This window comes from Haliotis cracherodii, unplaced genomic scaffold, assembly GCF_022045235.1.
Source record: "Haliotis cracherodii isolate W230 unplaced genomic scaffold, xgHalCrac1.p SCAF_19, whole genome shotgun sequence".
Classification (NCBI taxonomy): Eukaryota; Metazoa; Mollusca; class Gastropoda; order Lepetellida; family Haliotidae; genus Haliotis; species Haliotis cracherodii.
Genome location: NW_027266274.1, coordinates 15,921,554 through 15,949,542, shown reverse-complemented (window position 1 = coordinate 15,949,542; position 27,989 = coordinate 15,921,554). Strand labels below are relative to the sequence as shown.

Below are 27,989 nucleotides of genomic sequence, written 5' to 3'. Positions count from 1 at the left end.
ACACGCGAGACATCCGGGCAGCTTGCGCAAATGATTGCGCACACGAACAATTTGTGTCTAGTAGTCAGAACCCGGTAGGAATCGGAGATATTTTAGAGGCGTAAGTCGGGTTGTATTGAACATAATTCGTTACAAGTAAAAGGATAAGAACAATATTGATTCAGATACTGTTTGAATATGTGATATGTGTCTTATCTCCGCGAGGTACACGACGCACGGTAAATCAAACGTCCTTGGGCTTCCGTCGAAGTCGAAATTGGATAGGTCAAATAACTGGAAGTCTTTTCATCATTAGATATTGGAAAGTTGCCAAACGTCAAATGTTCCGTATGTAAACATTTCAGTATTTACGTATATGCTTTCGTTTGTCACAGAGATAGCCAAATACATTTTTCCTGAACATGTGTTTCAATTTTTAAACCTGCGAAATGAAGGCGTTGCCACTCTGTTGACAGATGTGTGGATTGTTGCAATCTGCCAGCAGAAATATGTAACGTCGACATTTTATCATTCAGTCATACCTTTCAATTCATATTTGTATTTAACTTGTGGACATATTTTAAACCAGCGATAGAATGTGTAGCATGTCCAAAGAGGTGAAAGCACTCAGTGGTTTTCAACTTAGGGAAAGTACTGTGCAGTCTACCTGATAGATTGGTTCCATATTGACACTGAAATGTCTGGTAGTTACCTTGAATGTAACATAGGTAATATGATTAAAAGGACTGACAATGCACATTGTACCTTTTTTTCTGTGGAATGTAATTGAGGTATTATGTCTGCTGTTTTTGGTATGAAGTCAGACATTAAATTGTTATCTGCTTTCCACTTTGGAAGCCTATCATTATGAGGATGTTTTACAAGCAGTGCACATGGAAATTGTGGCAGTATCTTTGAAAGGGCAAAGCAGCAGGTTGCTGTAGATAAGTGCATGTTGGATTATTCCTGTACCCTCTTTTGTTTTCAGTTTGTGCAACTTGGAAAATCGTACATGTTGAACCAGAAAACATGGGAAAAGATCATGTAACTTGTTATGTGATCACTAAACTTCAAATCTTGCTTGCATTTGCTGTAGCTTGTTTATAGGGTTTTAGCCTTTTCATTCTGTTGTGGAGATGTGTCCAATGTTCATTTAAAAAAATTTCATCCATTTTAGAGTTTAAATTGCAAATGTGAGGTTTGAAGACATGTTCAGTCTTGTTTTTTCCATTTTGAAAATCTTATGTATTTTGAAAAAATTGCCATTGTGAATAGAATCAATACTGGTGGTGTAGCAATATTGCATTTATTTTGCCAAATTGTAAACATAGAAACATGGTATTGTTGAAGATAATACTATGTAAATTGCAATACTATGCATGAGGGTTAGTCAGTCTTCTGATTTTCAATATTGACATCTGTTGATATAAATAGTATTGGCTGTGAGGTTTTCGTTTTCTGTTTTGTTTTCTTGGTTAGAGGTTTTCATGCTTCACAAAAAGTAAGATTGACTTATTTTTGTGGTTTCAAACATCTATTTCTAATAGCTGAAATTCATGAAATTATTGTTGACTAAACTGATCATAGTTTGGTGTAGTACTGGTAATGCTGTTTTCACTTAAAATGAAATGCCAAATTTTAGATGGAAAATTCATGTATACAATACCGTGTACGTCTTGGACATGGACATGCAGCCGAACCTCGTCAAATTCCTGATTGTCTTGGGCTTCCCTTCCTTTCCGTGCAATTTTTCATCTGATCTATTATTCAAGCTACGACTTTGACAATGACACTGGACCAGACATCGACAGAGAGATCGATGATACATCTGAGTTGTCACCCCCTTCATTACCACTAACCACGGTCCTGAAATTAATGTATGCCTTGAAATCTAGTGTTGCATCTGCACAGGGTGATAATCTCCTGGTTTTCGAAAATTTGGTTTGTTGATTGTCTCAAATCCCAGATAACTTTGAACTTTTTTCCTGGTCCCCCGAGTTTGACACAAGGTTCGACTGACATGAATTGTTGTTCATCACTGTCAGTGTTATATAAACAAACCTATTGTTTATTTATTCATGAATGAAAGCAGCTCAACAATTGTTATGAAGATACTGAATACCGTAAATAATTTGAAATACCTGGAAGATGTGAAACCTGCCATGATAAAATAGTTCCTTGTTGATGACTAACAAACTATTTCCTTATGGCTGAAAGTCCCTAGTATTTCCTACCCTGGATTATTTTATAGATAATGTTGTGTTGGCGTTGCTTTTTCTTATATTATTATTAGACATGTGCCAGTGGCTCTGTGCTGTGGTTAGTGTGAACAGCTGGTACTATCTCAAAATTTCTGTTCATATGCAGATTTCATACCAGTGCTGTCTACAAGCTGTGATTTATAACTGACAATGGCAGGAGAAGAGCAAGTCGAGGTGAGGTTTTATGATATTGACATATGTTAATTTCATGGTTAACAGACAACACCTGATACCCTATTTATTATGCTTATTTCATTGATTGACAGTAAGCATTTACCAGCTTAAGCCTGTTACAATGATGTATCGGGCACTTTCACACTTGTATCCAGAAGAGAGGCTGTCATCATGGTCATGTGGCATCTTTTGTCTTCAATCTTTTACCACCCTTTACATCACTATATGTTGTATGGGCATAGTAGGTTAATTTTCAATGATGGGACACTTGGATTTATCTATTGAGGTAGAATATTTTGTTGTAAATATGGAGTAACCAACGTCACCCCAAAGAGTTACATTTATATTTCAACTTCATGCAAATGATTTATAGTATGGTTTTATTAATTACCGTATGTTGCTGTGTATAAGGCGAGTTTTTCATTTTCATACCAAGAATTAGGGGCTTTCAAGGAGTGTTGTCTTAGACATGTTAGACACAGGGTTAAAGAGTTTTGATGTTTTTACCCCTCCCAACACAAAGATATTACCGTAAGCACGTAACACCAGAAATACCATGTCAACAAATCTGTACTGAAGTACATAAACTATTCATGTAATTACACTGTCTGGTTATAAACAGTCTTCATTGTATATCTGGAGTTATGTTCGTAGTCTATTTTATTAATTTTATCTAAAATTTCATTCAATATTGTTGACATTCATTTTGGAGAAATCGTATGTGAAGCGATCAGAAGATTGCCATTATTTACAGCAACTATGGTCAGATTACCGCTATTGACTCCGTAAAACAAACTTTGGTGAATAGAGAATGTATATATATATATATATATATAATCATAAATGTCATACATTGTCTTGCCGAAAGTTACATTTGTTGTAGTTTGACTATTTATTATATGTCAACATAAAGTTGTCCCTATCGCAAGTGCAGAAGCATCGGGAGTGATTGGTCAAATTGTTCCATGCAAAAATATATCAGTCAATAGCGATCTGCTGAGCCTATGCTTCGCTAGTGGTTATTCATTTGTTTCATATATATTTAGTAAAGCTGCGACTAAAATAGCATGAAGTTGGAATAAATAATTCCTGATAAAATAATAGTTTCAGATACAATTCTTCCGATCATTGTTTCAAAATTCTTTTAAGTGATATTATTGTTATTTTAAATGTGTATTGACCAAGTTTAATTGTTATGATCAGTTCGTTTCCCTGAATTTACTGAAGGGATTCGATGTATTTTGATTACGTGGAAGACAAACATGTTTTTATTGCAAATGTAGGGATTGTGTATGCGCTGGTGATGTGCTTCATTCCGATTTGCTTTTTAGATGGGGTATATAAGTTACCATTGATTTTGATGGCTTGTACAGGGGGGCTTGCCTTATACGTGTGGTCGCTTTATATACGGCGATATACAGTACATAAATTGTTTGATAGGCATTTCTTAGAAGTTGACGGATGACAAAGTCCACACTATGGATACAGCCTTCCTTATTACACTGCACTTGTGACATTTCATTATGGACCCTTATACAGTCACAATTACTCACCTTGTTTTAATATATATGTATAACCCTTGTTTTCAGTGTCCTCTATGCATGGAGTTGTTGGAAATAGATGATGTGAATTTCTTTCCCTGCACTTGTGGATACCAAGTAAGTCTCTGGGTGTTTGTTACATTTTGGACAAATCTTACATCATTTCATATCATGTCATTAAACTGACAAGTTGTTATATGATGGAAATATTGTTGTTGCAGTTAGAAATGTGTACTGGCCTGGTGGATCTCTGTGGTCCGGACTAAACAGTGTTCCTAGTGATATTTAATACTGAAAGGGAAACCAAATTTGTTTGTTTTGTGTGAGTTTGCACAATACTTCCTTTCCAATCTGAGAGAAACCCCCCACACCCCCACATCCCCAACCCCCACACCCCTGAGAATCACAAGTGTTAATTTATTTAGTTTTTTGAGTCCATGTTTACAAATTCTATTTTTGTTTTAGATATGCAGATTCTGTTGGCACAGAATAAGGACAGATGAGAATGGGTTGTGTCCAGCTTGCAGAAAGGTGAGGTCTGCTGAGCATTGCATCTCTCAAACGATGTCACAGTTACAGACCATGTTAAATCTTGTCAGTTTGGCTGAACATGCTGATGGTACTATTTGTAAACAGAAATTGAAACTTAAACTTCATCCAAAGGTAGTATCTACGACAGGAGATCCTGCCACTGCTCATGTATGTACCCCAGTACTAGGTCGGACAGCATCGGTTGTTGTTCATGTATGTTCCCCAGTACTAGGTGGGACAGCATCAGTTGTTCATGTATGTACCCCAGTACTCGGTGGGACAGCATCGGTTGTTGTTCATGTATGTTCCCCAGTACTAGGTGGGGCAGCATCGGTTGTTGTTCATGTATGTACCCCAGTACTAGGTGGGACAGCATCGGTTGTTGTTCATGTATGTTCCCCAGTACTAGGTGGGGCAGCATCGGTTGTTGTTCATGTATGTTCCCCAGTACTAGGTGGGGCAGCATCGGTTGTTGTTCATGTATGTTCCCCAGTACTAGGTGGGACAGCATCGGTTGTTGTTCATGTACATGTTCCCCAGTACTAGGTGGGACAGCATCGGTTGTTGTTCATGTACATGTTCCCCAGTACTAGGTGGGGCAGCATCGGTTGTTGTTCATGTGACAGGGGTTAAATAATGCCATTGCCCGACACCCATGCCAATTAAATTTTGGAATTGGGCAAGTAATATATGTTTTCTTGCACATCTGTGGACAAGTATGTCACACAAAGTAAACTGGGTCAAGTATCCCAAGATACTCCATTAATGCTTGGCAGCAATGGTGGTTTAGCAGCCAAAATAAGCAAACAAGCTAGAATAAGTTAAGCTTATCATTCACCTATGTTACTGGAAGGTAGTACTAACTAGTTGTAGAGTACAAAAAATACAAACTAGACAATGCTGTCCCAGGGTCACTGTTTTATTACCAAAATCCGTTGAGGTGGATCTCAGTTCTGAAGCCGAAAGTGTTACTGACTTTATTATCTTGATTCTGGACAAGTTAATTTTGAAATGGGGCAAGTAAGAATGTTGGTCTTTCTTGCCCTTGGTCAAGTAACATTTTCAATAAGTTTTCAACCCCTGATGTAAATCACTGCTTGTTTGTCTGTTTCTGCTGCCAAAATGGTTGTCGTTTCGTAGCTTTTAAATTGTTGCAGTAACAAACAGTTCTTGCTCACAGTTTATGCATTGCATGTTATTTTTTCAGCAATACCCAGAAGACCCAGCAGAGTTCAAACCTCTAACAGAAGACGAGTAAGTAGAATTTGCATTTGTCATTTATGTATGTGTTGCTTTTATTTGTAAAAGAAAACTAAAACAATTTTCACAGATTATTATGTTTTGTTGTCACACATTCTGGTTTCTGTAACAGGTTATCGAGAATTAAGAAAGAGAGGCGCCAAAAGGACCTCCAGAGAAAACAGAAAGCAGCGGAGAATAGAAAACACCTGGCAAATGTCAGGTATGTGTGGAGTTACTCTTTATATTTTATGTAGCAGTTTGTCATTTTCAAATTTTCGTAACAGGTAAATTTTAATATCTCACACTATGCATTTCTCCTCCTCCTTTTGATCTTGGTGTGGAAATGCCCTAGAGCAAAGGTTTTCAGGTTAAAAAAACATTTCGCCTGATCACATCACCAGCATCACCATGGTCACAACCTCCCATAATCCTGTGCATCACAACCTTACATAACCTGCCACATCATTCTCTTTCTCATTGCCTCATTGGACATGTTTGAACCATAGAAAATTACATTATTTTTTTTAAATCCTCCTGTTACGACCACAACATTTCAAACAGATGAATATGAAGAAACATCCATTCTGTAAAATGTGCTGTCATACTCTTTCTCTTGTTGAGCCTCACTCCATGTGTTGCAATTATCCTGGACAATGACAATTATCCAACAGGTGTTCTCAATGTAAACACTTAAGAAGATTTTGGTGTGGTATTGATTATCTATCCAAGTCATTATCTGGAGAGACGGAATACAGACCTTCATCCATTCAAAACCAAACAAGTTACTAAGAAGGCAGTCATCCTCCCGAGGCAAGAGAGTTAACTGACTATAAAAGTTCAGTTTCCACCCTTGCCGAACTACGCTGGTATTATGGAGTTACATTTTGGCTGGACTAACGAGTCTATGCATAGTCCAATCAAAATCTTGCAACAAAATTGAAATCCGGTTCGTAAACTCTCGTGTAGATTTCGGGAGATTGCAGGATTTGCAAAGCATGTGCACCGCCAACTCATTGTCAACAGATATTTTCCGAACCTTTTCATGTTTTTAATCAATGTGCTCGCGTGATTTGATGCTCTTAGCGATGTTTTATCACAATATAGATCTTGATTATCGATCATATCGTCTTGACTGAAACAAATGCAAGTGATGGAATTGGACTGGTCCATAGGAAAGGCTTAGAAGGGACATGACACATATCAACCACTGGTGGCGCTACGATCGAGCCAAGGAATTCCAGCCTAGTTCGACAAGGGTGGAACCTGGACTTTTAAAGTCAGTTAACTCTCTTGCCTCGGGAAGATGAAGGCAGTGAGATCGGCTGTTTCCTTATTCAAACAGACAAAGCAAATTAATATCTTGCCACTTTTGTTTGAAGATGATATAGCCTCTGATGGTTTCCTTCCGTTCAATTTTCCCGCTGAAGCTACGACAACACCAAACGACTATGACTTGTGCGATTGACAACACCCTGGTTATTTCCACGCTGCCTATCACAGATCATCTAACCCTATATCTTATGAGAAGTCACAATAAACAATGAAGATTGAAGCTGACGTGCATCTCAGACTCTGAGCAGAGAGTGAATACTCATCCCCTGTATCAAACTAGGATGAACAGCGCAAGGACGGGGAAGCCAATCCCTTACAAGTTTTGGGGGCACGTGTGGCTAAGTCGTCTAAGGCATCACGATTCGCTGTGCAGAGTTGCATCCCTTGGGCACGCCAGAAATCTATGATTGCAGGTCCGAATCCCGGTTCGCCCCGAACATGTTTCTAGGTTTGTCAGTACCATACCCGTGCTCGTGGGTTTCACCAAAGTGGTAAACGTTTAACTTCCCGATCCATTGTCACTACACCATCGTCTCCAGAGGAGGCTTCAGGAATTGAATGTCTGTGGTGGAGTCTCTTTAAAGCCATTCATCCCGACCCATCACTTGTTCGTCGATGCCTCAACCTTAGGTTGGAGAGCTCACCTTCTAGATTTTCAAGTGGCAGGGCATTGATTCTTAGCCGATAAGGAGCTTCATATCAACAACTTGGAATTCAAGGCAGTAATTTTGGCAATATATCATTGAGCCCAAGTCTTCCATACAGCACAGTTCTTGATCCAGTCAGGCAATGCATCAGTGGTCTTGTAAATAAACAACATGGATCCAAGTTAGTGAAAGTCATGATCTTGAAGTCACCGGAGTCCGGTTTGAGAGGCAGTCACTGGAAGGTATAGCTGGGACTTCATTGGGATTTTATTGCAAAGAATCAGCTCCCTAGCAAACCAGATCGGTTTCTAAACATCCCTTCTCCAGTATCCATTTTGAATCCAGATGGTCATGAAAACATCTCCTTATGCCCTGTTATAGCACTATGCAATTATGTGGAGGCTTCAGTGACATTCAACATTGAAGTCGTCGCAAGCGTGGCTGTTTTAGCGGTGTGCCAACCCTTACCTGCCTTGAATATGTCATGACTCAGTTTTGGTCTGATGATACTCTTATTGATGTTGTCAGTCCTTACCTGTTCTCGTCTTGGCATGTATCTGGTCGTGTAGGGTCGAGATCCACGGGATTACAGTGCGTGACCCATTTGTTAGGTGGTCACCATGGTGATGCTGGGATGTGTTCAAGCGAAATGTTTTTTGAAGCTGGAAACTTTCTTGGGCGTTTCTGAACCAAAATCAAAAGAAGGAGAAATGCATAGTGTGAGATAGGATAAGTATATTAATTTACAATATATTCTGAAATAATTCAGGTGCATGTAGCAAAAGGACAACCTCGTTTTTCTTGAGGTCTGAATTTTATGACATTAGATCATTGTTGGTAAAGCTACTCGTTTTGAGAGTGAAGCCATCCGTGAAGATCCGGGTTACAATTGGTCTTTATTTATAGACTGCCACCACATAGCTGGAATATTGCTGAGTGTAGTGTTAAACAACAAACAAACAAACCTGAGAATGAAGCTGGTAGACATCTTACATTAAATGAGTGTTCTGTCACTAGATCTGTTTACAGTCACACCTGTAATCATTAATAATTCTAGTTCCTACCTTTTTGAAACAAGTCAACAAACTCTATGCTACTGTTCCAAATAACAATTGAACTAATGTCGTTTCTTGAAACAGTGTCCTCTCTGTCTCCAGGGTGGTTCAGAAGAACTTGGTGTTCGTGGTGGGACTGTCCCAGCGTCTTGCTGAGGCAGATGTCCTCAAGAAGCATGAGTATTTTGGCAAGTTCGGGAAAATCCACAAAGTTGTGATCAACCAGAGCACTACATATGCAGGTGCTCAAGTCCATGTGAGTACTGCAGTTACACTCTTCTAGGAATGTCAAAGTGAACACAATTTATGGATAACAACTTCTTTAATACTGTAAAGGTGACGTTTCGGTATAGATTCTTATACCATTGTCAATAAAAGACTTGACAAAAACGTTATGTCTGGCTTGACAACGTTATAAGGATCTATACCGAAACATTGCCTTTACAGTATTAAAGAAGTTGTAATCCATTAATTGTCCACTTTGTCATCCGCTAACTCCTAAGTAATGCCTATCAACTTTTCTTGGCATGTGTATGTTATTGATTGTGGTTCATACAGTTCTGAAAAACACATTTTTCCAGTTTGAACTTACTTTTATATGTTGAACAATAACTTATCTGTTATGTGACAACATGAAAAATGCTACTTTGAAATATTGAGTGATGGTCATGATGGCTGCAGTAATTTCACACAGGTTGAGGAGACTGACTAATAAGGCCCTTAGTTACGATTGTCACCTTCAGTACAGACTGGTGTCAGTACCAGTTCATTCACTCCCAGCTGGAAATTGTTAATAGATGCCAATTGAATTCATACGGTTAATGCAGGTTTAATAATCTTGAGTTGATGAAGAGCAGTTGTTTTGTTCATTTATTTTTTATTTTCAACAATATGACAGATGGATTCTTTGACAATTATTAAATGTTTTAGTATGTTGTTCATGTTATTCTTGCACCAGTTTAAGCTGAATTAATATTTTCCAGCTAAATATGTAGGTTTATGTCCGTAAATATGTAATTATTTCCCATTTTGACACAACATTATCAATTTCCTTCTTCACTTCTTTCTTATTAGACAAACCCCAAAACATGCCTTTTCACATCCAGGATGTCTGTTGTCAATGGTTACCTATCAGTTTCAGAAAAGTCCTTGATGCCCATCTTTCCTTCACTTTGCTTGCTTTTGGGGAATTTTAACATTGGTCTTATAATACATATGTTCTTAATGAACAGAATTTCAGTTACCTTCCTTGCATGTCTCTACATCGTATTCTGTATTCAGTTTTCGTTCTGTGTTACATGATCGAAGTGAAGAAGGAAATTGTAATATGTTGTGTGAGGAGAAGCGTACTACTGTCATGAACACCTAAACTCATGGAAGTCTGTGACTGTTTCAGGGCCCCAGTGCAAGTGCATATGTAACTTACACTCGGTCGGATGATGCTCTCCGAGCTATCCTAGCTGTAAATAATGTCCACATAGACGGGAGGACACTAAAAGCCTCCCTTGGTACTACTAAGTACTGCAGTCACTTTCTACGGGGCTCACAGTGTCAGAAATCTGTAAGTAAATATTGAAAAGATATTATGTTGCCATTCATTTTGGACCTGTGAAGATCCGGGGTAGAATAGGTCTTCAGCAACCCATACTTGCCGTAAAAGGCGACTATGCTTGTCGTAAAAGGCGTCTACCGGGATCAGGTGGTCAGACTAGCTGACTTGGTTTATACATGTCATCGTTCCCCATTGTGTGGATCGATGCTCATGATATTAATCACTGGATTGTCTGATCTAGACTCGATTATTTACAGACCGCCGTCATATAGCTGGAATATTGCTGAGTGCGGCGTTAAACAACAAACCAACCAACCAACCAACCAACCAACCATTCATTTTGATTGATTTCCTTTGTGATATTGTTTGGGTCTGTACTGGGAAAAGCGTGTTGTTTTTCTTTAACAATTTTGAATGAGAAAATTGAGGATTATGATGATATTTTCAGGACTGTATGTACTTACATGAACTGGGAGAGGAAGCAGCCAGCTTCACCAAAGAAGAGATGCAAATGGGGTATGTGTGAAATTACAAGGACTTGATCATCACCATGTCTGTGTTATTATGTTTAGTTCGTTGTGTAACGCTGCACCCTGCGATATTCCAGTTATGTGTCTACAGCCTGTAAGTAATCAAGTCTGGACCAGACAAGACAGTGATTGATTTGTGAGCAACGATCCACATCTTTGGGGTGTGACCGAGCCTCACCACCCTTTTCATTTCGTTTCCTCTAACGGCCAGCATAGGTTGCTGGGGCCCAATTCTAACTTGGAATCTCCATGACCAGCATAGGTTGCTGGTGTCCTATTCTAACCTGGAATCTCCACTACATGAATAGATTTCTAGGGACCAATTCTAACCTGGAATTCCCATAGGAATGTGTTACTATGTATGCTTATATATAGCTTTTACAAGTTTGTTCATTGAAAGATACCGAAGCATTGTACAGATGTACAGATTATTTGCATCCTCTTCCTAGTCAAGGGATGAGGAACATGATCCCATGTCTGGCTGATTTGTAATCATCTACAGTGTAGCAGTAGTATTGACTTCCTCTTCCTCCTCAGTTCCTAGTAGGAGTGACACTTAAAAAATAACAACAAGCGAGGAGGAATTACGGATTATCTGTCCCGAGTGAATGAATGGTGTTAATCCCGAGCCTTTAATGAGGGACTTACATCATTCGTTCGTGAGGGCATCAGTGTCAGTTATAACATCTTGTGGATTCATTTCTCATTTCAGTAAGCATCAAGAATATGAGCAAAAACTGTTAGAACAGTTCCTCAACAGTCAAAATACAGCCAATAATCACACGACAAATAACAAGAAATCAAGGTATGTAACTGTTTTCCTGTAAGGAGGGACTAGATTCTAAAAGTTTGATTCAAGTCATTCCAGAATAACGTTTTGTCTAAAGTAGAGACGTCGCCTTTACAGTAAATAAAGAAGTTGTTGTCCATAAATTATCTCTTCTTTGTCATCCATCAACTTCTAAGTAAGGCTATGAATCATGAACATTTCTTTTGGATGTTGTTTGTGGTGAAGACTGAGCACACCCTTTCCTAAAAATATCCCCCCAAATATCCATGATCCGTAACTTATTTTGTTCATTATATTAATTGTATGTTGTATATCAATGGAATCATTGATGATAACCCAAATTGAGTTAGAGACAGTGACTCTATTTGAAGAATGTCGCTAATTTTAATGTTTAGATCACCTGTAAAATTGGGCCCTATTGAAGGATTGTGCAAACTTTTTGTTAACTGTACATTGTGGAATTCATTCTATAGCAGAGATGCATTTTGGCCTTCCTGAAAAATCCTACTGATCATTTGCATAATGTCGTCATCCACTATATGCCATTCTCATTGTAGAAAGAAATCTAGTTCTCCTGTTGCTGATCAGGTGAACATCCCCCAACCAAATCCCCCAGAGCCTGCAGTAGAGACTCCGCCCAAGTCTCAGCCCAGCCCTTCCACAGTACAACCCCCCCCAACAAACACTAGCAAAGAGGCGTGGCCTTCGTTACAGGGGCAGGACAAAGGGGAAAGGATTCCCAATGGCAATCGTCCGACTCACAGTACAGTCAATCATAGTAATAGGTCAAACACACCTCCCAATCACAGCAAGGCGGTTGGTAATGGCCGCAAAAGGAATACCAATACAGACAATGAAACACAGATAAAGTGAGTTCACAAACATCATTAAAAAGATATCTTTGTTGATGATAACAAAAAAATCATGTAAATGGGCCATGGGGTCCTATTGCTTTCTTTTAATGAGCCCTTGTCCCATTATCTGCTACCCTGGACCCTGAATAGTTGTAGGGGAAGAGTATGGGTGACTAGACTTAAGGTCACTCTTTTCAGTGTCTGGTCTACTGTCGTTTGATTTTAAGATTATTTACTTTGGTGGCATATTCTACGTGTTACCTAGCTGTAAGATATTATCATTAGGTGTCGACAAGTATGAAGTATTTCTGTAACTATATAACCTAGAAAGCAATCACTACCTGATTTTCTTATGCTTTGGGTTTCTTCCTGATTGTAGAGAGCTGATAACTGAAGCTATTGCTTTGCAAACCAACTGGGATCTTTCGTGAATTGCCATAAACAAAGCACGTAGGATTTATGAAGTTTGAGGCCCGGATTATAACATTTATTGCACCATTGGGGAAATATGGTGCAACAGAAGGGCCTGTAATGCTAATTTGAATGCACCATTTCACATTTCTTAAGGGCAAGGGATTGGACCAAAGTATTGTTTGCATTGACGTTGTTTCTTAACAGTTGAAGTTGAAATTTCTCATTACATGAAGGATATGGGACTTGGAAGATCTGGGTTGTATTAGTAAGAGGATTGTTTTTCAAATTGATGACATACAAATATTGATGAAACATGTATTTTGTTTCAGCTCCCATTCGCCAGACAGGCCCCAGGAATTGACAGACACTCCCATTGACAGAGAATCGGCTCCACCCACAATATCTCAGAACAATGCATCTACAGTGCCCCGGCCTCGCCAAACCCTTCCCTCACAATCCCCCTCCTCTCAACCCTCATTCCCCATGCCCAACACCCAATCTACACCTCCCCCTCAGTCTCAACCTGTGGCCCCTATTGGCTCGAACAGGAAACCTATTATGTTTGAGAACAGTGCCAACAGTCTTTCATACTACAGTGCAGGAGGTAGTGGCTCAGCTTATCCATGCAACAAGCTGGTCAAGCCATCCCCTCAAGTTATACCACAGAATGCTACAGGTACTAGTCATGCCCACCAGCGATAGAAACTAAGTTTTAGTCCTAAAATGATAACATATAGCAAAACCCTTAAAAAGGGCAAATTTTGATTAGTCCCTCTGATGCTAACTATTGGGCAGTTTAGCTAGGACTATAGGACTGATGCCAATTGGTAACGCTGCATACTGTCCCAAAATAAGAAAGGATCAGAAGTAATGTAGTGTAATGCTCACAATGTTAGTTACAGTCTTTCCAACAATCTTGCCTCTTAGACTCATCTTCAATGGAATTGAGTTTTATTATGCTGACTATTATTGTGATTTTTATTGTGCTGACAGACCTAACAGAATTTTACTTGACTTGTGCTTTGGACTAGTGGCTGATGTCACAGACTGTAGTTATAATGCTATGCTAAAGGACCCATGACTGATGAAATCAGATTTATAACTTACATCAAATTGTCACACAAAAATTGCATAACATGTTTCTACCTCAGTAAAATATCTGCCGTTTGTGATATAACTAGAATACTGTTCAAAGCAGTGTTAACCTGACTCTCACTGACCGACTCACTGGAGACAGGTTGTACAGTAATGATTATCTCCCTTTGATTACCTCCCTTTGACTTGTGCTGTTGCTGCTTTAGATGTCCCAGCGTCCGTGACGCCACCAGCTCAGTCTGCTGACCCTCTGCCTGTGTCCAGCAGCTCGGAGTGGCAGTCATCGTCCTCCTCCAACTACACATCCTACAGTAATAGCAAAGACATTCAAGATGATGATTTAGGTGAGTTAAAGAATATGTTTACCATTTGCAATAAGTTGTGCCTCTTTGCCTGTTCTGGTTAGCAACCAAATTAGGTTCCAAATTGAATACAGAAATAATTCTGTAGGACTGAACCTTCTTCATCCAGAAATATTGCCCTTTGGACAAAGACTATTAAGAATGATGTATTTTGCAACATGCCTGTGACACTTTGCTTGTTATTGGTTTGATACTTGGTACTGTGAAGGTTTAGAAACATGTGTTCTGGCCAGTTACAGTTTGTGTACAAACGAGATAATGTATGTAGGAATACTCTTCTCAACTCTGGAATTGGTCACTGTTTTGTAAAGTATGTGATCCCATTCTTACTGTAAGAGGTGACTATGCTTGTTATAAGAGTTGATTAACGGAATCGGGTGGTCAGACTCGCTGACTTCGTTGATGCATGACATCGTATCCCAATTGTGTGGATGGATGCACATGATATCAATCACTGGATTGTCTGGTCCAGACTCCATTATTTACAGACTGCTGTCATACAGGCGGAATATTGCTGAGTGCGGCGTTAAACAACAAACAAAGAAATCCTATCCTCCCCAGAGCTCATTACTCCACACCCATTCATAAGTCATTGTCCCTGAGGATTTTCCTGGGAACTGGTTCCTAATTAATATGGATTCACTTTGTGAAAGACAATATAAATGAATTGTTCAAAATAATAGTCACGTGATAAACATCCAGTTTTTATCCCCCGCGGGGCCAGAATGGCCGAAGGGGGATTATGTCGTGGCGCAGTTCGTCCGTCCATCTCTGTCTGTCTGTCTGTCTGTCTGTCTGTCTGTCTGTCTGTCTGTCTGTCTGTCTATCTATCCCACAGAGGGTACTAAGCTTGTGAAATCAACTCCTCCTACAGTTTCCAGAGAATATCCCTGACACTACACACAAGATGTCGACATGTTGATGATATGCCTATCGCAGTCCCGTTTCATTTCGACTAATTTTGACAGAGTTACTGCCCCTGTTTTACGGAGCTTCATGAAATCTACTCCTCCAGTTTCCAGATAATATCACAATATCTAACTATAACTATAACTATAGTTAGTTTCCTTGTATAAGGCTTTTGTGGGTGAGCATCCTTATGGCATTAGTATTCAGACTGGATAACTCCCAACAAAATATTTTACACAATTAGTTTCAAATGCAGTGCCATCTACTGTTAAACTCATTAAAAAAATTCATGTGGGGGATGTTCTGCTCTCAGAGCACTCTTGTTTATGAATGACATGAATGAGGGAAGACTTGATTTGATGTATTTTCTGTTCCTCCAGGTTTTGATCCCTGTGATGAGTCTTTCAAAGGTCTGGCTGATCTGATAGAGAAGGAGAACGGTCTCCACGGTACGACAGCCACAACAACACACCATTACACAAATATGCAGCAGCACCACCACAGTGGAAGCAGTCGGTCAGTGGGGCTGCAGGGAGGGGTCATGCCTCCTGTCCATCCCCCTCAGCCACGGAGTCTACCCCCTGGCTTCTCTCTCAGTCACATACAGCAGCAGCAACAGCAGCTGCAGCAACAACAACACTTTCAACACAGACAACAGATGCCGTTCTTTAGACAAGGTAGGCATGAATTACTTGATGAATCCAAGGGATTCGGTTCAACTTGCTTGTTTTAACCTTAAATCTAGCCCTGATATTATTAACTGAGTGTTTTCTATATCGTTAATATTGTATATCAGGAATAATATTGTATTATGCAAGTGTTTGGAAAGAATAATATGTATAGTTAAAATTCATGTCATCCTGACTTGACAAGCATATACAGTCAAGTCCTTTTAATCCGACGGGCAGATGACCACGGAGTACGCAAATCACTGTGTCAGTTTAACGAGACTGATTAATGAGTGATTTCAGCAAATCGTTGCAAATTAGGTGTGTCAGAGTCTGAGTGCGAGACTGTTGGATTAACGGGTCTAAATAGCACTGATTTAATCGGTTCCCATCATTTGTGTCGGATAAAACCAGTTGTTGGATTAAAGAGTGTTGGATTAACGAGACTTGACTGTACATGTTTTTTGTGCTAGTATATGGTGTGTACAATAAAAGTCTTTATCATATGTCATTGTTAAACTATTCGATGTTTAAGATGTTATTTCACTCACTGAAGTAACTTTAGAGATGGCATATAAATGTACAGTGCTTGATTGAACTTTCCAATCATCTAAAAGTGCCTAGTGATTTGAAGTCATGTTTGTGTGCCGAAACATCCACACATCGATAAATATCTTTCTAAACTTATTGGGGATGTTAGGCAGTAGTTTTCTAAGCAAGTAGGCATTGTAGTGATGCATGGAGCTTACTTGAGGTAGTTCCTGCCATGTGACGTCATTTACATATTTATTGGATGGTGATAAAAAGTTTATCACATTGTTTTTTTTTCATAGTGTTTAATACAATTCGTATTGACCAGGTGTATTTTCAGATATGACAAATCACAAAATGATGGACTTCTTACCGGGCTACTCTCAGCAAAGTTTCAGTCATATGCAGCAGCAACAGCAACAACATCAACAACAACAACATCAACAACAACAACAACATCCACAACAACAACAACAGAACTCCCCGTTTCACAACTCCTTGCCAGATCGACCTCTGCCTGGGCGTAGTGCGATATCTGCAGAACATACTCACATGCAACCTCAGGTAAGCAATCATATCTTAGTCATTGTTGGCATCGGGGCGGTCGGGTAGCCTAGTGGTTAAAGTGTTCGCTCGTCACGCCGAAGACCCGGGTTTGATTCCCGACATTGGTACAATGTGTGAAGCCCATTTCTGGTGTCCCCCGCCATGTTATTGCTGGAATATTGCTAAAAGGGGCTTAAAACCATACTCACTCACTCACTCATTGTTGGCATCCAAATTCTAGTTGATTTGATTGTTGATTGCATGTTGTTTAACACCGCACACAGCAATAATCCAGCTGTGTGGTGGTCTGTAAATGATCATCTGGTCCAGACAATCCAGTGATAGACGCCTTGAGCATTGATCTACTTAATTTGGATACGAAGACTTACTTCCACCACGTCAGCGAACATGACTAATTGATCCCATTAGTCACCGTTTAGAACAAGCATGGGTTGCTGAAGGCCCATCTAACCTGTATCTTCACAGGTATGCCATTAATATGTCCAGTATGGGATAGCCAACTATGCTGTTAGTGAGTTATCCCACGACACTACTGTGCACTATTACCCTCTTGGGTTCAAAATTAAATATGGGTGAAGCAAGCTCTTATTGTTTTGACATTCCCCTTTGAAAAGTCATCCACCAACTATCAAAAACTATAATACGACCCCACTTACAATGCGAACACACCCCCCCACCCCCCTAATTTTGGCGATTTCTTTTGAAAATATACACAGTAATCTTAATTTCTGCATATAAAACAATGCCTAGCAGAACTGGAAATATAATTTATGTCCACTGATATTTTATCTCAAATTTCTCATTAAAATGTACTAATTTAAGTTTGTCACCATAATTCCCTGAAGGGATACGATGTGTTTTTTTTTACCGCGCATAATATGATGTTGACCAATAGCACTCGGTCACCCTTGCAAGTGGTGTATACACTGATCAACAACAAAAACACATGTCAGTCTGGCTGCACCTTTTTATTTTATATCGTTTAAGATATCTGAGTGAGTGAGTATGGTTTAGCGCCACTGTTAGCAATATTCCAACAATAACACAGAAGGGGACACCAGAAATGGGCTACACACATAGTATCTTTGTCGGGAATAGACCCTGGGTCTTCGGCGTGACAAGCAACGCTTTAACCACAAGGCTATCCGACCGCCCCTTAAGATATCTGATCACAGCTTGTAACGTCTGGCAAGTACTTTCTTGAAAATATTCGGTTGGCAAATTTTAAAATGCCCACTTTGCACTTTTTCAAATTGATCCTTTTGTAGTCACAACCGGACAAGTCTGGCACACAGACCGTTTTCCGGATCCCTGGTCAGGTCCTTGTTGAAGATTTCATGAGAGTTAGCTCAATCTTTTGAACACATATATGAGCAGTATGACTAATGTTGGTGTCCTGGAAATTGTCACAAGTTTACCAAGAACAAAGACCCTGTTGTACATGGTTGACAACTGTAAGAACTGACTGATCAACTTGCTTCAACAAACTGATCACACTTGACACTGAACTTGGTGAAAAGCACAAAGTTTAGTGCTCAATTACATAGTTTATTGTGAACTCTTGTTATGTATGTCATTGTTTCCGCCCGTGTGCAGTGAACCTGACATGACACTTTTTGAATGTGAGGCAATGGACACTCATGATGTCCCTTGAAGACCCATGGTAGAATAGGTCTTCTGCAACCCATGCTAGCCGTAAAAGGCAACCATGCTTGTTGTAAGAGGCCACTAACGGGATCGGGTGGCCAGGCTCACCAACTTGGTTAATGCATGTCATCATTTCCCAATTGTGTGGATTGATGCACATGATATCAATCACTGGATTGTCTGGTCCAGACTTGATTATTTACAGACCCCTGTCATATAGCTGGAATATTACTGAAACAAACAAAATCATTTCATTATATGTCATATTCTCTGTAGATTTTCACCAGTATCTGACTGCTGCTTATTTCTATTGTGGTTGGTCTTGCAGCAACAACATGCCGATGTGTTCAAGATGGAGGACATGCAGAATCAACTACGATCGCTGTTGCCAAATATCAACATCAGCTTTGGTGCTCTTCCACAGACAAGTAACACAACTCAGCAAAGAACACAGCCAACTCCCAATTCTCACAAAAGTGAGTTCCCTGAACAAGACCATAATTGTGATAAATGGGACTTTGTTATGAATATGCAGGTAGCAATATGTGATAACTAGATAAAAAGATCCTGGTTTTCACTCCTCAAAAGTCTTTGAGCTACTTCAGATATCTGTATGATTAAATTCTGAATCTTGATTTTGTCCTTCCCTGCTGAAATTGAAATTGTCTTGAAACAGATTGATAACAGATTGCTTCAAATTAATTACTGAGACATTATCATGTTTGCTGATAATACTGAACACTATATTGGCTGTAAAATGTGAAAAGGATGCGGAAAAACTAATTCGTCACTATCCCTCTCTTCATCATCTTCCCGAAGCAAGAGAGTTAACTGACTTTAAAAGTCCAGTTTCCACCCTTGCCGAACTTGACTGGAATTACTGGGCTCGATCGTAGCGCCACCAGTGGCTATTGCCATTTATGTCCCCTCTAAGCCTCTCCTATGGACCAATGAGATTCCACCTCTCGTATCACTTGCGTTTGCTTCACCCAAAATGGTGGCGCCCAGTCAGGACGATCTGATCGATAATCAAGATCTATATTGTGATATAACAGGTCTTACATCGCGAAATGCATCAAATCACGTGAGCACCTTGATTAAAAACATGAAAAGATTTGGAAAATAACTGTTGACAACGAGTTGGCGGTGCACATGCTTTGCAAATCCTGCAATCGACCGAAATCTACACGACAGTTTACGAACCGGATTTCGATTTCGGTGTGTGATTTCGATTGGACTATGCATAGACTCGTTAGTCCAGCCAAAATGTAACTCCATAATACGAGCCTAGTTCGGCAAGGGTGGAAACTGGACTTTTATAGTCAGTTTACTCTCTTGCCTCGGGAAGATGTCTCTTCATACATATGTCTTCAAACCTAATGCATTTGCTGATGAAAGAACAGCTGAGCTGAGAAGTGTAGCAATTATCATTTGCACAACATTGCTGCTGCTTTTGCTGTGTGGCATTTAATGTGCAATCAGAGCAGTGCGATGCAGATAGTTGACAGTGGCTGTTACAACCTGTCAGGCCGGTTTAGCCTTCCTGCTGCTGATGCAGGGCACTAGCAATAGGTGATTGATGTGGTATTCAGTGTTTGTGTATTTGTTGTACTATTCATTCAGTTGTACCCTTTTGTTCAGTTGCAAGCTCCTTTTAATTGTCTTTAGCTTTGTATTAATTTTCAAATCACCTGCTTGCTTGTTGACCCTAGGAGCCCAACTATTCTGAAACATATTGCATTGCTTGTGACAATGTTTCGGTTAGACATGTCGAACAACCTCGTAGGCTAATATTAGAGATTATTTGTGTTTACATAATTTCTGTTACCGTAGGTTGGCCAAATTCCTGCACACCACCAGAGTCAGATAGCCCTTGGCTGACTTATGACCCTGCTATATTATCTTCAGGGAATATTCAAGATGGTATGTCTTGCTGCATATACATCACCCTGTGTTCATCTCATTGACATCCTCATCTTCATCCTCATCATATGCTACTGATACTCTCTACTTGTGTAGAATGTCTGCCGTTTGTTTGCTTTGCTCTAATACGGATTCCACACGTTGGCTGGCACCCTACCCTCCATGTTGCTAAAACTGATTGGCTTTGGAGAAGTTTAGTGTTTGTTGATCACTGTGCTGTGTTTTGAGACACCTCGTAACATGCTAACACAAGTGTGACAATATTCTAATCTTAAAAACGATTGCAATATTACTTAATAGACATTGGATTATTATGGCAATATGCAATCAGTCTCACTGAAAAGGCATTCCTTCATCTCGAAGATCTCACTCTACATACTATTTTGAGTTATTGCTGGTTATGTTTGGATTAAGAAACAAATGTATTTTTATAGTTTATTTATAAGAGTAAATGGTTAAGGCATCATAAATGATCGTAGCACTAGTAGTTACATCATATTTAAAGTATTGGTTTGTAGAGCCGTGCACGTGCAGGGGCGTTTCCGATAGACCTGTGCTTTTTAAGCAAACCTTGCTCTTTGTTCAAGATTAGATAACAGAACGTCCTAGAGCTTGGCTGTTTAAAGTGAATTTAGCTGCTGAAGTGGATTTTTAGCTCACCTGACTGAAAGTCATGTGCGCCAATGTCATGGCCTGGTTTTCCAGTGTCAGTGGTCCGTTGTAAACATTTCAGAAACCACGAAACCAACAAAACTGAATTTTCACATCCTTGTTACACCAATGATGACACCCTGATTTGTTCAGGAGGTACGAATCTGGTTTGAAATATGGATGATGCCAAGGCAAAAAAACCTATTCATGATCATTGCTCAGTCATTTATGTTCAAAATAGAGGGAAATTTGGTGTAGGTGTAGTTTGTAGCTGGGGCACAACACATATGTTCTTTTTTTGTGTGACATTTTACATTTTTGTTTGACCATGCTCCTAGTTCCTCTAAAAATCACCTCTTCAGGAACCACTTGACCAGTGCAACTGAAACGCCACATGATAGTTCCCACCAATTTAGAAAGCTGAATGTATTCAAGAGGCTCAAATCTGAGTTTAAATATTGTCATCATGGCAGCCATATTGGAGAAGCTATTTATGGCCATTGCTCTGCAGTTTTTATACAAAATGTCATCAACTTAGGATTTGTTTAGGTTTTGATGGGATTCAACACGTTTGAATATTTAAGTATCAATACTGAAGGCAACTTTTGTGAATTGTCTTGGTTAACGTTTTAGACTCCTGACTGCATATCCAGGAGAACTACAGTGCCGTGGCAGTATTATGTTAGTTAGGGAGCATCTTTATTGGATTAAATGGCAACTATAATTTAGTGTGCCAGGAGCTCGTGTTGCAATATAAAAGGATCCTTGTTTTGGTGATTGATCTGGTTAGGTCTAATTTAATTTTACAAAAACGTTTTCAGTTTCCAAGAAGTATGTGACAGGTAACGTCAAGTAAATGACTGAACAATTTCAGTGATAACCTCTAGGTCCCCAGTACATCATGCATGCCATTAAGGAGCACCCACAAAGGTTGCTAATGTGTGTTGACTACTGATTAGTTGCCTCCTGGAAAAATACCCACTCATAGCTGTTCACCTTTCACATGTCTGTATTAGACCTACAGGCTGTAATGTCAAGATACCATATTTTTGTTGTAATGTCAATATACCATATTTTAGTTGTAATGTCAAGATACCATATTTTTGTTGTAATGTCAATATACCATATTTTAGTAAGACGCAAGAAAATATTTTGAAAGAAGGTTGTGAGAGTATATACTCTGCTTTGTTGGAACAGGACCAGGTTTTTCAATACTGCGAATATTATTCGAAATGATAAAACCTAGAAATGGGGAAAGAAGTTTTAGTGTTATCTTAACAAACAACACCTGAAATGTAAGGTGCACTTATTGTAGCAAGTCTTAATATGTGAAATACAGACTGTGATTGCTGCAAACCCAATAAACGCTTTCACTCTGCATGTTGGTTTGAGCATGCACAGCGGGTGAATCTTGTTTGGTTGACACACCATTTTGCCTTGATCATGTTGATATGACTTAATTTTTTCAACCCATTCCTTCATTGATTCATTTATGGTCTATGTATTAGAGAATGTATCTACATATGTTGAGAATGTATCAAGAGAATCTCCTCCTGAGCTTTTCCCCATTGTGCTTTGTATGAAAGAATATATAAAGATTTAGTCTGGTTGAATGATGAGGCATACAAACAAGATTACAGAGGAACATATGAAAGCTGCTGAGGTAATGGAGAATATTTGATAGCGCTGACACAGTATCACATCCATACAGTATTCTTTGTAGCATGGCAGTGTTAACACATGTTACCTGTTGACAAGTTTAGCAAGGCCTCACACAGGCATTCATGACTTTGATTTGCATGTTTTGAACTCAAAATTGTTCTCTGTCAAGCATGGAGTTCATTTTACAACTTTTTCTTCCAATTACAAAGTCTTATAGGATGCCTCTCAGACCAGCTTGCACAGGCTTTTCTATATTTTCAGTGATCAGTACTTATGTGACTATTGTAGGTTGTGCTCTCTCTCTCTCTCTCTCTCTCTCTCTCTCTCTCTCTCTCTCTCTCTCTCTCTCTCTCATTCTCTCATTTACTGTTGATGCACTGATCCAGCAATGGCAACCTCTAGAGGGATTTTCATCACTGATCCATCACACTCGGTTAAGATACAGTTTGATGTCTTTCAAGCCTTAAGAATTAGAGAGGTAGATATCTCTAGGTACCCCATAGTTTGCGAGTCTTGTGTTTTGTCTTTGTACATTGAGTACATTGTGTTGGCTGTTACTATATCTGTTTGAACTCATGACTGGAGGCAAAGGTCCCACAATTGTAGTGTTACATCCTTTCGCCCCGATTATATTTCTGGGTTTGTCAGCACCATACCTGTGCTCGTTGGTTTCACCAAACTGGTAAACTTGGACCGGCATCATTTGGAACTTTTTATTATATATGATATATTATCAAGTGAGCTCCAGTGCTTTGTCCCTTTTTCTATAATGCTTTATGGAATAGTATCATTGTAATTTGACACGATCATATCAAGCTATCAGATCACGTAAAACATGAACAACAGGTATACTATGGAGCTGTATGTCTATGGGTTGCATTCATAGGATCAAGTTTAGGCTGCCAATATGGGTGTTTAAGGCCCAGCTGAATGATTGATAATGCATGAATTATACCGTCATTAAGAACTATGACCAATCATTGATGGCTGCTGCAACTTTTTGTTACTTTTTCAAGTTGCCTTTGTCATCCATATTACTCATTGGTAGTGTGAAAATATGTTTCTTGAATGTAAATGTTGTGTTGATTTACCTGCTATTATATTCTTGTTTTAAATGTTCATCAAATTATGTTAAACCCCCAAAATGGCTTTGAAATGTTTTCAGTCTCATTTTGTTTCTTATGTGTGTAAGCATTGCCATTATGTAAACACATATGCCATGTTGTCATCTGTTACTCTTCTAATACTACATGTGGTTTAGTGTAATATGTTATTTGCTGTGCACTCTTTTATGTCCTGCTTTTTCTCTCTTCAGGTAATACAGAAAGTGCTCCCCACTGGCTAAAGTCAATCCACCAGCTGACAGAAGTAGACACCCCCAGCCCTAATCACAGACTTCCATTTGTGCAACAGTTCCCGTCATTCTCAGCTGCCAGCATGTGGCCCCCTCAGACACACAACCCACCCCCTGGCTTCCAGGCTCCAATCAGAAATAATACAGTTCAGCACCCAGAGCCACACAAGATTTCTGAAGGTGAGACACCTGTAGTCGGTAATCATTTTGTCATCAATGTTTACATGCAAGGATCATCAGCATTAGAAATTGTCACTAGTCCTGTAGTCCTTGCCAGACTGCCTAATAGTTAAGGTATCATAAGGACGAGTAGAATTTTGCTCTTTTTAAAGGGTTTTGCTATATGTTATCATTAGAAGGACTAGTGGACTAAAACTGTCAGTTTCTATTTTCATGGGATGTTTTCTTTTGTGCTACTGCTAGACCACCATCATTTCAAGCTTTCGTCCATCAATGTGACAGCTCTGATGTTACTGAAATATGATTCACAGTGACTTTTTGCCAAATTCACACACTCGCTCACCCATTCTTGACTCAAAATGTGTTTGCTTATGGCTTCCATCTTGATGAAATCATGAAAACGTGAACTGCTCTGAATGTTCCTGTTGAGCAGCTGTACCTTTGTTCTATGTCTGTCTCACAATGTAATGACATTCAAGCTCCACGACATTGAGGCTCACTCGTAAAGAGCCACAAGGGATCCACAAGTGAGCCACAAGTGAGCCACTATGCAGAGTTGCATCCCTTAGCGTATGAGCCAATGATTTTATGTTTAAATTCCAGAATTTTTGTTTGTCAACATGATGTCCGACTGAATCAATCCATCAATCATCAATCTATTGCTCGCTTGAATTGTAAAGATTTGTGTTGCATTATCTTGCAGGTCTTTAGTGTGGTTAGGCAACCCATGATATGTGCATCATCAGGCCAGCTCAACAAGCGACACCTTAAACATCTGCAGCCAGATGGACAGACACATGCCCGCTCCTTGCATCCCTCAACAGAGGCTTCAACTCCGCTAGTTGCATGGTGTATTTATAGGCTTAATCCTAAGATAACATGTATACCATACAACTTCAAATAGTGCCCTATATTCTGCCCTTAGAGCCTGCAGGAACTTGACCTCTTGTGACTGGTTAACTGAATAACTTTGTTTGACTGGTTAACTGAAAAACCTCCTTTGAGCAGTTATCCTGAAGACCATATATGTGACCAGTTGAATAAAATATGACTGGCGATCAGTTAATTGATATAGCTTATGTAAGTGTTGATACTGACTAAAATTTGAGAACCTATAAATGATCCCTGAATGAGTATGTGTCAACAAGAGAATACTTATCTTGTTCCCCTTTTCTCGCCACCAGTTAAGAGAACAATAGAAGTGGGTGCTGAGGGGGTATACTGTTTAGCACAACTGTTTTTTGTCTCAAAAATATGATGAATCTAATCTTATTGATTCTAATAAGCACTCTGTCTTGAATGTTTTATTGAGAGAGTGATTTAATGTTGATTCATTGATTGTATTAGAAACTTGGAAATGTAAAGTTATATATTTGGGATGTATGGATACTATGTCGATTTGACAGTTTGCTAAAGACTGAAATGCATTGTATATTGTGTATCGCCATGAAAATAATTGTTTAGGCTGCTGTCTTTATTGTGTGACAATGCATTGTTAGATATGGTTGAGTGTTGTGAAACCGACACAACAGATTTACTGAAAATGGACACATGAGGTCTTGTTCAAACAGGTCTATCCATAAAGGCACGTTTGCTCACCTTCAAAAGCTGTATCCACCTACATTCATAACCAGAGGTGATGACTCCCTTTTCTAAGGTTACAAAAACAACAGTACTATGTACATTATGGGAAGAAGTTGATATGTACTATTCAAGTATTTTGTTATGAATGGTGATGTTAATATTTTATTCCAAAGTATTTTGACTTTGTGTGGATCGACACATGCTCTGAGTAAAAGCATATGTTTGAAGTTATATGGTATCTTCAGATGATATTGTGACTGAAGAGGTAAATACAGGTTTGAGTGAATAAGGCATCAAAGCAAGCTTTCTAAGTGGAATGGCACATGATTTATTACACTGTGATCTTAAATGTACACTGTTTCCTCATACTGTTGGAATTTAGAACTTTTTTCTGATGATATGCCTTTAAGTTTTTGTTGCAGCTTTTTTGAAGTATCTTTTTCAAATTGATTACTTACTGTGTGAAGTCTTAATCTGAAGCTGATTTACAAACATAAATGAAATCTAATATACACTGTATGACATGTTGTGACCGATTCCAATAATTCAAACTATTGAATGACATTTTGCACATTGTGACACTTGGAACATGTATGTTCCCTTGTAGTGTTAATGACAGAACCACTCTGGTACCACCTATATACTTTCATTTTCGGCCTCTGTTGTAAGAATGCATTTTTTCGCGATATTTTGGCAATAATATGTTTTGTATCATTCGCCAAGAAATGGACTAGCTGATATTTTTGCAACCCTTGATGCTGAGCTGTTTTTACTTATCTTGAGTAGAGTAATGATTCTGTTAATGCATATAGCCTCAAGTTTACTCGAGTAGGAGAATAGGAGATATATCAGTGACGCATCCTACAGGCTCCGTTCTGGACTTTGTTTTGAAACTTCAAATGATTGATGGCTTTGGTAAGCATGAAAGTTACTGGAGAAAGCTTTATAGGTATTGCTTCTGTAGCAGGGAAAAGAGGCACCTCAAAGATGACACATATAACCTCTTTGGACAAGGCGTCTGACCTTGGATCAGAAGTTCCGTGGTTTGAATCCCATCATGGAACTAGAAAGATTTATGGCAGATGAATTTCATTTTTTTTTGTGACAAACGAAGGAGTAGAATGTCCATCTTAGATGATATGTTAAGTTTCAAAAGTTTTTATGAAGTTGAATGAGTTGTTTAACATGAATACAACAAGCAACCTGCAATTCTTGAACGGAGCCATTTTACCCATTGTGATATTCGCATTTGTAAGCTGGCTTTGCAGCTGAATTTTTTTTGCATGTTACCATCTTTTCCCATATGGATTCTACTGATGCACTTATATGTAAGCCAACCATTTGTATGATTCTTGGTCAAAATATGGCATGTGGTATAAAATCTAATGATGTATGCCAAGGATGAAGTATTTTTTCAATACGAGTTGGCTGACTCCTGGAATATTTTGACTTGGTATGGGATGAAATATGGACAATATTGATATGTATGAGGGCTGACTTGCTAAATATTATGCTGTATCTTATGACGTTTCATTGTATATGTGATATTAGTGGCAAAGCATCAAGGGTTAGGGTTTCTGACTACTCCTAATGAAACCATCGTTGCCATGGAATGCAGGTTGGTTCGCATGCATTTTACATGAACTTGCGGGCTATTGTCGGTTCTTGCTGGAGTTTTGGGTTATTGCCTTAGCGCCTTCTACTTTCTGTGATGAATCTTATGGTCGCTCCAAATGCAGACATGTTTAGTCCAAGTGTTGGAAGCATACATGCTCATAACAGTTACTTGGTGATAATGGCGACGTTTTGTTATTATTGAGAGTGCTGCAAAATTCTATCTGATGGCCTGTTACTGACTGATACTGATAGGCCCTGATTGAATCTAATTTATGTCTTCTGTTGGTGGTAAAACTGACTAAGTTGTGAAAAAACTATTAAAAATATTGAAATGACA

The 27,989-nt window shown here is 39.1% G+C and overlaps 1 protein-coding gene across 4 annotated transcripts; it reads left to right on the top strand.

Moving 5' to 3' along the window:
• Positions 1-20: 20 nt before the first annotated feature.
• Positions 21-27,989, top strand: LOC139466795 (CCR4-NOT transcription complex subunit 4-like). Of its 4 annotated transcripts, none has more exons than XM_071248483.1 (19): positions 21-100; positions 2,347-2,414; positions 4,004-4,072; positions 4,421-4,486; positions 5,694-5,740; positions 5,859-5,948; positions 8,865-9,018; positions 10,159-10,323; positions 10,763-10,830; positions 11,557-11,649; positions 12,192-12,503; positions 13,232-13,578; positions 14,204-14,341; positions 15,649-15,945; positions 16,796-17,031; positions 19,010-19,157; positions 20,515-20,604; positions 24,233-24,451; positions 25,155-27,989. In XM_071248483.1, exons 2-19 carry the CDS (start codon positions 2,391-2,393, stop codon positions 25,160-25,162), a joined length of 2,571 nt encoding a protein of 856 aa, XP_071104584.1. In that variant the 5' UTR covers positions 21-100; positions 2,347-2,390; the 3' UTR covers positions 25,163-27,989. The 4 variants fall into 4 exon arrangements, with proteins under 4 accessions (XP_071104584.1, XP_071104583.1, XP_071104582.1 ...); XM_071248482.1 differs by having other exon boundaries at positions 8,847-9,018; positions 16,808-17,031; XM_071248481.1 differs by having other exon boundaries at positions 8,847-9,018.

Bases quoted from the DNA above. Each gene is read 5' to 3' on its own strand.
- LOC139466795 (XM_071248481.1), top strand. From the start codon at position 2,391: ATGGCAGGAGAAGAGCAAGTCGAG. The intron at 19,158-20,514 runs GTGAGTTCCCTG...CTGTTACCGTAG, and splicing joins AACTCCCAATTCTCACAAAA to GTTGGCCAAATTCCTGCACA. The intron at 20,605-24,232 runs GTATGTCTTGCT...TTCTCTCTTCAG, and splicing joins TTCAGGGAATATTCAAGATG to GTAATACAGAAAGTGCTCCC.